At 44.6% G+C, this 11,366-nt stretch overlaps 1 protein-coding gene across 8 annotated transcripts; it reads right to left on the bottom strand.

Annotated features, from left to right (window-relative positions):
* Nucleotides 1–267: 267 nt before the first annotated feature.
* Nucleotides 268–11,247, bottom strand: LOC6527604 (UHRF1-binding protein 1). 8 transcript variants are annotated; one of them, XM_039371776.1, is made up of 19 exons: nt 10,776–11,247; nt 8,980–9,181; nt 8,284–8,910; nt 7,458–8,169; nt 7,113–7,142; nt 6,921–7,013; nt 5,780–6,861; nt 5,551–5,710; nt 4,816–4,957; nt 4,201–4,758; nt 4,025–4,139; nt 3,466–3,486; nt 2,421–2,563; nt 2,232–2,355; nt 2,027–2,174; nt 1,778–1,952; nt 1,600–1,717; nt 1,426–1,477; nt 268–1,301 (listed from the first exon to the last, which is right to left on the bottom strand). In XM_039371776.1, the coding sequence occupies exons 1-19, from the start codon at nt 10,817–10,819 to the stop codon at nt 1,264–1,266; spliced, it is 4,584 nt and encodes a 1,527-aa protein (XP_039227710.1). In that variant the 5' UTR covers nt 10,820–11,247; the 3' UTR covers nt 268–1,263. The 8 variants fall into 8 exon arrangements, with proteins under 8 accessions (XP_039227710.1, XP_039227715.1, XP_039227711.1 ...); XM_039371781.1 differs by having other exon boundaries at nt 5,629–5,710; XM_039371777.1 differs by lacking the exon at nt 3,466–3,486.
* Nucleotides 11,248–11,366: the final 119 nt, after the last annotated feature.

The following is an 11,366-nucleotide window of genomic DNA, read 5'->3' as shown; positions in this document are numbered from 1 at the left end:
GAATGAGACACAACAGCAACAGCAGTTGGCTATGATCGTAAAGTTTCAAATAAAAATAAACTCTTATAAAAGTAAAAACATTGTTGTTTTTCTAGCAATGGGAAAAATTCCAGAATGTACATATGGCTACTCCCATCACAACCCCAAAAACTGGAAAACTGATTGAAAAACGGCACAAACATTTACATTTGAATATATTTGTAATATTTAATATGACTTCAATTTTTTATGTTTCAATTCGCCTAGCTACAGATGAAAACTTTCGTATAATGTATAACAATCAATAATCGTTTTAGTTTAATGTTAAACTTTATAGTACAAATACAAACACTTGCTCATGTACAGTTTTAAATATGAAAATTTGTAATTTAAAATTTGTATACGCATCGCGTTACTGACTTGAGTTTTTGATTTATTCAACATGGTACATTTGATTTAAGTTTGTTTAGTAGTAGGCGTAAGTATAGGATGTCTGTATAACTTTTGATTATTGTATTTCATTGTATATTTTGTTTTAATTAGTAGGTGGAGCAAAACGATGATCGAGTCGAATGGAATGCAATTTGAACGTGAATACAAATTTCAATAGCTCTCAGATAGGCGAATCCCGTCCGAGAGAATACTATAATGTTCGATATAATAAATTTTGCCAAATATTTGGTTAGCACACGATTACGACAGCAATGCATACGGCTTCTAGAATTCAGTTTTGATATGATCATGAATCACAACAATATATCTAACCCAATCTTAGTGGAATTAGTTTTAATATACAATATGTGGAGTTGGCGCAATATCAATGACACGGCTGGCTGTACATAGTTCGAGCTTTCTCTTTGATTATCTCTTGTAAAATAATTAACAATGGTGGTTATCTAAAAGTCTGCGTCTAAAAAAGGCTACGCAATAGATCAACATAAAATATTTCCAAAAATTTAGAAAAATAAAGCATTCTTTGGAACAATAGCAAAAGCTTGTGGCAGCTTAAAACCGATAAAAACAATTAATAGTTATAGATTTGTTATACGTATAGGTTCTTGTATAAGCAAGAATGACGAACGGCAACGTGAAAAGTGTCCGCTTTCGGAACGGCTCAGTCTTCTGCTAAACTCAAAATCAAATGGCAATGATGTTGAGAACGTCATGGTTTGGGGTAACTATCATCTGACTATACGGCATACACTGGCTGGAGCTTAGGGCTAGGCGTTGTTGTTCTCGCCGCAGCATTGTATGCAGTCCATGCAGTTGTGCTACCTATTCCCATCACTCTTTCGGCTCATATTCGATGAGGTCAGTTGTACCTATAAGAAAGCAGAGCATTTCATTAGATCATTGCAAAATAGTCTGTATGGAAACTAACGCAAGGCGTGTGAAAAGTTTAAAAGGCGTGCAGGCAGGGCTCTAGCGTGCTGGGCATTAACTGACCTTTGATCCTTGCATTATTATTTGTAGTGTTCTTAAGCTTAACGTGTTTTAACTTTACGCACAACAACAACAGCAAGAGGTGGTAAGGTGTTCATTACAGTCAACAAAGTTAAAGACAGTGAAACTGGTGAGAAAGTCTTTTTAGACAAACATAACTCCGACCCTTTCAATTACCTGCAAGGAACGGATAGTGTCCAGCAAAGCCTTTTTCTCCTCCAGCAATATGCTTATATCATCCTGGGCGGCCTTCAAATAAGATCGCAGCACATCCGCCTCCTGTTTGGTCTTGTGCCTATAGGGATTCCAGACAACTATGATTAAATGGCTGAGATCAATGTTATTAAACGTTCACCTATAGTTATCCGTGTTCACTTTGGAGTCCACAAGTTGCCGGCGCAGCTGATCGTTGTCCAGCTTCATCTGCTGCATCACCAGCTGCATGGATAACAGCTCTCGATCGCGTTCTCGAGGCGCTCCAAATAAGGCACTGCCCAACGCCTGATGCTGTGCGTCACTCATGTTCGTATCTACGGTATAAACACCATAATTATATATGGCTATAAATGATTGGTCTCGGAAATAGGCAATAGGCGTATCCCACCTATAGGCTGAATGTTGAGCAATCCACTCTGGTCACGCTCCAAACGCATGCGACCAATGCACAGATTTATGGGAATGGGACCCGGTGAGGTAATATTTACGGGGGGACGGTCCTCAAGCAAATTGATCCGTACATTTTCCAGATTTACCTATGACATTACCAATTATTAAGTATCTAAAAGCAATGCGTATGGGGGACATCTTACGGTCACTGGCATGGGCGGAGAAATGACCTCATCCTCGGCCAGATCACCCAGTCCAATTACGGTGCTCATTGACAGATCCATATTAATATCTTTCACACGAATTTCGGCATGGTGAGTGATCCAGCTAAAAATTAATGAGATAAGATTATAATAAGATTATAAATACAAAATACAGCATGAAGAACTTACCTCTGGATGCGTTTGCGATCGATTATGCCCTCAATTTCCTTTGGCATATTCAGGGTTTCCTCCAAGCGCATCCGGATGCACGGCGGAGCCTCTGGATTATATGGCGCCAAATTCCAGGCCTTGCAGCGCGCTCCGAACTTCGTCTAATTGGAGGAGGGTTAGAAAGCATATTTTGTGAGTTAGATTTAAGCCGCATCAACATTCGTTCGTGATCAGCTACTTTGGAATGGAAACGGCTAAGGAACAACATGCTAAGCTACAGACAACACCATGCAATGTGGGTTTGAGTTCAGTGGGCTGGATGCTGTTCATGTGGGTGTTATGGGAGAGATGGAAAATGGGTTTTTTTTTGTTAAAACAGCATGTGTTTTTAGTTGCTTTGTTAGTTTTACCAGTACAGTTGTAAGTCGTATATGACGCCAATGTTTTAGGTCAGTGGGTGCTCTATTATTTGTTCTACTGTACTTCTTTTGGCCGTATTTGCCTATGCAGTTTGTGTACGCTTTCAAAAAAAAAAGCGTATTTTTCTGAAGAAACCAATTCGTTGCAAATCATAAGTCATCAACAAAGCAATACCAATACCAATAAAATTATAAAATCAAATGGAATTCAGGTGGGAATCTAGGTATGTAATTATTGTGTGGGAAGGTCTAGAAAATAGTTGGAGATAGCTGTTCTCAAACCGGCATCATGCTCAAAAATAACATTCGTATGAGTAAACCATTTCCAAACAAGTTCCGCAAGAGCATCTCGATTGCTATATGGGCTGAATGTTTGATCAAAGTACTATCAGAGGTAATCACAGTGGTTACCAGCTATGAAGGAACCCACGACAAGTTCTTAACTACTCAACTAGAGGCCAGTAGCGCCAAAATGCGTTTGCGAGCAAGCCAAAAGTTCACTACGTTAAAAGGAAAAAAGGTCGCACCAAAAACTATTAAATTATGTTAATAAATAAAAAATTTGGGTAGTATATACAAAGCGTCAAAATAAAATCCTTAACAATTAACTAATTTAAAAATTTCAAATTTTGTATATTCTATACCTTGTTTGCTTGATGCGCGATCTATTTATTGTTGGAGTGTTGTTGGTTGTTGTAATTGTTGAAAGTTGTGTCATGTAAGGATTGTCATACATTAATTTACAAGTGTTCGTTTCATGTTGATTATAAAGAGTTGAGCACAACAATTGATTTTGAGTTTGTTTTTGGTTTTGATTAGCACACATTGAGATTGATTTTGATTAAATTTAACATTTTTTTTAAGAGAGAGAGAGAAAATATAATGAGAAAATGATTTTATGATAAGTTATCTTACAGAAAGAATTTTTTGCTTTAAATAAACATTTCGGGGGACTCCCCAACAGATTGAAAAATATATAAACTTCAAAAGTGATTTTACTAGAAAATTTTTAGATAAAAGATATCGAAACATGCAAAAAGGTAAGCGCAAACATTTAATTGAGCAAAATCCTTCGAGGAACTAAAGTATCTCGATAGAATTGAAGTTCTTTTTTTGTATTTACAAATCAAACACAAAACAAATGAAAGACAAGGAACTAAAAAGACTCCAGCAAAGGAAACGGAAACCTTCTGTAAAGTCTACCTGCAACTCATCCCATGGAATTGCTCCACACTCGTCACAGGAAACGGCGGCCACCTGCAAGCGAACGGAAGATTTGGGGCCCTCCTGCTGACGTATTAGCTCCACGGTGGTCAACCTGAATGCGGATAAACGAAGTGTTAACTGATTTTTAAAGCACTCCATTACACTGAAGCAACCTGAAGGTGGCCATGGACACCAGATCGCGTCGCCGCCAGGTGCTGCCTTCCGATGGCTCGGATGGGGAAGACATGTTTGTTTTGTAGCTGCTCGGCTGCTCCTCATACACTTCACTGGCCACCTCCACTGGCGAGGCCTTCATGTTGTCATTGGTGAAGGGATTTAGTCGGAACATGACATCCATGCAATCCATGGTCTTGTCATCGCCCAGTACATGGGCATAGTTATCCGAATCGGAGCTAATGTCGCTCTGTATGGAGAAGGTATCACTAGCATCGTCGTTGGGCGTGCCCGACTTGATGGCCGAGTCAATGGATGTCATGAAGCTGGAGAAACCCTTTTTCATGGACAGCAGTCCAGAGTTGATCTCCTTGGTGAGACTGGGCACGGCATCAGTTCCTCCCGATCGAACAGTTGCACTCTTGCCACTCTTCGAGGCGGACGAGATTGATTGGGTTTGGGACTGGGATTGCGTGGATATACCCGTATCCGGACGAGATCCTTGGCTGGCCGTGGACGACGCCATCGTGGGCGTACTCTGTATCTGAACATTATAGCTGCAATGGAAAGATACATAAGTTTGATCAACTTCATTCCAGTCGGATGCATCTCACCCATGCGTGTTAGGATTGGATATGTGTATGCCACTGTCGAAAGGCGGTTCATTTGTCACCGGAGATGGTGTCTCCACACTGCCAAACGTATTGCTCTTTAGCTGGTCCAATGGCGGTGGTGTGGGCCAGGTGATGTTGCCGCCTAGTTGGGATTTATTAGTGTTATTTGGAAATTTTGATCACACGTCAAGGATTACGATCACTTTACAATATTAGATATGCACTAAAATTGCTGCTTCGGTTAGTAATTTAGTACAAAAAGACATGCGAGATATTTATAAGGAGTGTTTTATCCGAAGCCATGTGGACGAAAGTCAAATGAGAAATGCCATGAGCAGTACTCGTAAGATTCCACTTCCAAATGGCTTCATGGGAACAGCATCCAAATGAAGTGTCTATGGTCCTAGGTGCCCAGCCTAAACGCATAACAATTGTAAAAGTAAAGGTACAATTTGTAAGCGACAATTACAGCGGCAAGTGTGAACTGGCTCCTAGCCGGATTCTAGAAAATCTGGTGAGCTGAGTGATGGGTTTTAGTATCTGGGTTGGGACTAAGAACAACACGATATCGGTGGCAACTACGTGTGAGTTAGACATTAACTAGGGTCGTGTGTGTTTGTGTTAGATCGAAGAGCTCACTGGATGGAGATCGTTCGGGGGTTAGTTTGTGAGTCACTTAACCATAAAACTAAAGAGAGTTGAAGAAGAGACAACAAAAGATATATAAATTCTTACTATTCATGTGTAAATCATCACCCAAACTAGCTGAATCGGGTACGACACTTTCAGCATCACCACCACTTGATTCCTTACCAGGTGTTGGCGATGGCATCACGAGCGTCACCTCGATCTGCGGCACAACGCACCCAAAAATTATCGACTTTTGTTCGTTTTGCTGGCGATCATACAAAATAATATTGATTAGTAATGGTCTTTTGAATTTGGTATATCAAACAACCCAAACCTTTTGCAATATGCGCTCGGCATCCAAGTTCAGGAAGGTAGACATTTCGTTCAATTCCTCGGCGAGACGCAGCAGGAAGAGCAGCTGGTAGTGATCGATCTGCAGGCTGACCAGGTTAGAGATGTGTGCAATGGCATGCACATCTGCAGTGCGATCTGGCGCAGGAGCTGGTGGCGTGGCTCCCGAGGCGACGCCGGCCAGACGCACATCCTCGTCGCTCAGGAAGGGATTGCACGGCTGGAGAGGCGGCAGCGTGGGCAAAGGGGGCAAACCCATGCTCTCCATGCTGACCGCCGTCCCGCTCTTTCCCACATCCAGTTGTGCCTGGGCGGAGCCGGAGTGCAGCCACAGTGTGATGGGGACCGCGTCCACGAAAGGAATGGATTTGTTGGGGCCCAGTGAGCGGGCGCCCATGAAATCCACCCACACCGGGTCCAGTTTAATGCACCACACATCCCGCGGCTCCAGCCACATGACATAACGGGATAGGTACTGCGTGGAGGCGGATCGGGGCAATTGCTGACCCGTCGGCGAAACGGGTGACATCATGCTCACATCCGAGGCAGCCACATGCGACAGAATGCGATCCGTTACGATGCACATGTCACCCTCCTTGGAGGGAAACCCGGAGCCAAACACCAGCGATCCCTCCTGCAGGGAGTGCAGTGCTTGGGCCAGATCCGCTCTTGAGCTGCCCATTTCCCGGATGTTGGTCAACGCGAACCGGGACACCTGAATCTGCATGGTCTTCGGACGATCCTTTTGACTGGGCGCATCCAAAGCCGCCTCCATCACGACACGCGGCATAATCGCTTCCACCTTGACATCCATGTACATCAGATTTGGCTCCTGCTCAACATTGACGCCGGCCATCTGTGTGCCATTGGAGCCATTGGAGCCATTGGAGGCAATCGAGTCGCGTGGCAGCTGCTGCTGCGGTTGCAGAGTGCTCTGTGATCCCACGCTGGTGCGCAGCAAACTCTCGTGGAGATTGAGGCCGAAGGAGTTGAGCCACAGTATTGAGCTGAGATCGAAATGTACCTGAATTGGATTCACATGCACAAAGACCTTGGATGGTGGCACTGCGGGCAAAACGATAGATCTCAGATCAGAATTAAATTGGCAGCCAAGCAAAACTCACATGGAAAGACAAAGTCTCCAGGGTAGTAGAAGTAAGTATATTCCGCATGGATGATGGGCATCTCGGCGGGAAAGGAGTACCGATCCTTGTCACCTGCAAATGGAATAAATTGTTAATATATTATTTAACCAATCAGTATATATTTAAATGCAACATGACATCAGAAAAGTTAGAAGCTTTTGTGATATTCACCTGAGGATTTGGTCTTCCTTTTATGTTGCGCTACAAGGGCAACGACAACAAGAATACAACAACAAAAGCGTTTTACATGATTCATGGATGGATGGAATGGAAGTCAGTGGAAAGCAGCGAGAGAAAAAGAGGCCAAATTGTTACATTAGTTGCGGATGCTTAAGACCCATATTACCAACTGAGCTATAAGATGATGTATTCTATTCTTACTTTGAAGAGAATACTCTTCTACAAGCTCAGCTAATATATTTGAAGCCTGTTTATTGGTTTAAGTGTTCGTGGGCTGTTATGTAGGCGTGGCTTGTTAGTTAGTGAAGTTTAGTCCAATACAAGATAAATCCATACCCGAAACAAATTCCTTGGGCATGGCCTTCTTTCCTGAAGTAGTGACGCGGTACAACGTGAAGTCCTCGATGCGCAGGATCACACAAGAGCTCATCAACTTGGCCAGGTTCTCCAGAGTGCTTCGTTGCTGCGCTGCCTGGGACAACTGGCTGTTCATGGAGGCGGTTCCGGAACCAACAGATCCACCCGATCCCCCAGCCAATCCTGCTGCTGTCGGCGTGCTGCTGCCATTGGAGAAGCTGCCGCCTCCATGCTGTGAGCCCAGCATGCTGGCACTGAGCATAATCGGTGAGGCGGGAGTGCTCCGTTCCAGCGGCGCATGAGTGGCCGGCCGATTCGGCTGGCTCAAGTTAAGTACGGCCTCACGGAAGGCATTTAGCGATTCCTTCAGCCACAGAGCCGGCGCCACCGAAGCCTCCTTGTACTTCGCCCAATGCGAGCGATCCGATTTGGCCAGGTGATAGGGATAGTAGTCCACCTGAAAGGCGGTCACCGAGACCTGCAAGGCGCCGCCCTTGTCCAAATCCGGATAACTGGAGCGCCCGTCACCCTCGTCGTCACACAAATGCAAATCGATGCGCTGGCTAAAGAAGTGATACGACGTCTCACGCACATCGAAGGCGTTGAACATGCGTTGCGCATTCGTCGTATGGGCGGATTCGGAAAGACGATTCTGCTGCTGCTCCACCTGGGCCTTGTACTCGGGCAGTGTCTGAAAACGATTCACACATAGTATATTAATACAGAATTGATAACCCAAAAGTTTGATCATTCAAAAAGCTAATTAGAAACTAATTCCGTTTGTTCATGAATGGACACTAATCACCTGCATTTTGCGAGCCGCCTTCGTCTTTTGGGTGGCATGAGTGGCGGCCTTGATTAATCCGGACAGTGAGTCCACAAAATGCAGAGCCGCTTTCAGCTGCGAGTCCGTGAGCACCCACAACAGATCGTCCAGGATGAGGACCAGGCGGGAAGCGAGCAGCGAACAGTCGGACAGACGTTTCCGGATCGTGATGCGGCACCTGGCGTGATTGGTGAGCAGACGCAGGGGAGTCAGTGACTTGTCCTGCGTCGAGCTGGCCTCGATGCGCACCGTCTGCCAGGAGAGCTCCTTGAAGATCAGTATGATGCCCTTCTGCGCGTCCTTGAGGCGCGTCAGCCGCAGATCGGCATTCGCCCACTTGGGCGTCTTGGATTCCACGCGAATGCGTGACATCTGAACGGAGGCGGTGAAGGCGGCGCTTACGAAATTCACATTCACCGTGTTGACCACAATGGTGATGCCGTCGACCACCTTGTGAATGAAGCTGTATTTACCCTGTGGCACTTGTGGCAGCGCAGCAGCGGCGGCAGCGGTGGGAGATCCAGCTCCACCAGGTCCAGTTCCTCCGCCAGCATCGCGAGTCGTTGGGTTGCAGGTCTCGATGGTAATGCGCACTTCATCCAAAGTCTGTGGTAGCAAGAATTCATTACCTCTTTTTAAACCGAATAACTTAACAACGAAGGGTTAACAACTCACCAACGTTATGGGTACGCTCTTGAGCTTGGTCCAACTAATCCGAAAGGAGACATGGTTGCACCAGGCGGAGGTGAGGCGCAGCCAGCTAGGAAGCTCCAGCAGCTCAGTGAGCACCCGCTCATCCAACTCCAGATTCGAGAGCTCGCCCTCGCCGCGGAAGGTGCTCAGATTGATTTTGTCCGAGGATAGGTTCTTTGTATAGCTATAATGAAAGCAGGGAACGTTGATGAGTCGCCTGCTTGTCTGGGCAATTATATTTGCCTCGTCGCACATGTCACATTGCATTTGCCATGGAGGGTGGGGGATAGAAAGAAATGGGAGGTCTTGAGCTGAGAAGGGTTTGGAACTGGGAGTGAACTGTCGCCGCCAGATGCTTGCCACCCAATTGACCCACTTTCCGCCAATGGGTGGGGGCATAATTGAAATCGAAATAAAGACATTGATTGGGTCTAAGTGGCGAAAGTGGGGAGTTTACGGGAGCGGAACTGTACAACTTGTTACTTAGGAACTTTTTGCCGAGCGTTAAGTAGCCTCCATTCTTGGTAATTCCAAATGCCAAGTGCAATGCATGGAAAATGTGATAACAGCCACGATGGGGACTATAAAAAGATTTTCCCAAACTTTTCCCCACCCAGCGCGGGCAACAAGTTTGCTTTGCATTTACACTTTGGGCCCTGTTGTGTTATAAACTTGGCTTGTTTGCAGCCTAATTGCGTGGAAGAGACCATAGCCTGGTGGCGGTGGGATGGAGCGAAGTTGGCGAATGGGGCACAAAAGGCAACAACAAAGGGGCCAAGACAATGGCAATGTGTGTACGGATAAATATGCCCTTGTTTTGGCAGGTGGGCAGGACTTGACATATTAAGGTTCATTCGTGGAGGGTAGAAATATAAAAATAAATGATAACTGTGGGCCCTTCGGTGTTACCACCACACTTGAGGGCCAATAAAGTGGACTAATAAACCAGGCATAACATTATGGCCAGCATAAGTAAGCATATAAATATGTTTATACTTCAAATTTGTATATACTGAAATAATCAAACTATAAAAAAAACTTCATTCAATGACTATATTTGTTTACATTACTTATGCAACTTTTTATATTAAATTTTAATATCACTAAATTTATTTCTTATCAAGTAATTTTTTTCAGTGCCTGCATAACACCCTTGATAAGCAATTTGGGGAACCCCCTTGACAACCATTCAGTATAATTATAAGTAAGCAAATAAACATTTGATTTGGCTGTTTATGCGAGGCGGCGCCTTTTGGCCATAAAATCCTCATTTTCACTTGGCGGGGTTGTCGGGTAACCGTCGAATAAGCCATATTGCGGCAAGGAAAAGACGGAAAATTGAATTTCGCATGCAAATGCTGGAGAAAGAGGCTCGGGCAAATGGGAATCCAATATCGTAGAGGCGCCAGAAAAAAAATTTAGGTCCGTGGGTGGATGTTGGCAATCCACTTGTTACTTTAAAGGGGGTCGGAGTGGGTGGATGGGCGGTGGGTCGAGTTAGCATGCGTCCAGACGAACGGTAAACGATAAAGAACGCATAAAAGCGGGCCAGTGTACAGGTGGAATAACGGTACTGTGGGGTGGGTGGGAAGCTGCAAAAAATACAGACAGCGAGGCACAGACAGACACACACACACAGGCACACAATCCAATTGGAATGCGAAAAAGTGGGAAAAATCAATTCCGTCTCCAAGTTCTCCACTTTGCAAGCTGTTTCCAGCCAACTGCAGTTTTTAATTGAGTTTCGTAATTGGATTTGCTGGCGCAGATTAACTTACATAGACAAATGCTTGAGTAGTTGGTTCTTTATCAGCGAGACCATCTTGCGACGTCAGCAGCGGGGCACAATAAACAAAACGGAAAACAAACAAACAAACAAACAACGGGCAACCGGGTTGAATAGTTCAACTTTTATTTCGCACAATAAATCATTGATACTACTGGTTGCAAGCGAATGGCACTGGGATCTTCAATTCACTTTCAATTTTTCCCACTGCTGCACTTGATTTGAATCTGATTGGAAACTGGCTGCTGGCTGTCGAACTGGCTTTCTTTTTTTTCGTTTCGCGAAGCTCACATATTCACGGTTATTGCGTGGGTGGGATGTCTTCCGACGGCGGATTAGTCATATTGTGGAAACCCTTCGATTCCGAATCTTATCTCGATTTTCGCGTAAGAGACGTAGAAGTCTTTCCTACTTTTTGCTGCTGCTGACTTGACCAGTGCTGCACAACGACTGAGCAAGCAGTGTTGGCCAGCAACTCCAATTGGAGTAGTGCAACTTGCAGTTAGAAGGTGACGCAAGTAATAGCGATACAATTTTTAGTTGTTCACTTTCTTGATTTAATTTAAAATTTTTATTAAAATAA

Source organism: Drosophila yakuba, chromosome 2L (genome assembly GCF_016746365.2).
Source record: "Drosophila yakuba strain Tai18E2 chromosome 2L, Prin_Dyak_Tai18E2_2.1, whole genome shotgun sequence".
Classification (NCBI taxonomy): Eukaryota; Metazoa; Arthropoda; class Insecta; order Diptera; family Drosophilidae; genus Drosophila; species Drosophila yakuba.
This window is presented reverse-complemented; position numbering and strand designations above follow the sequence as displayed.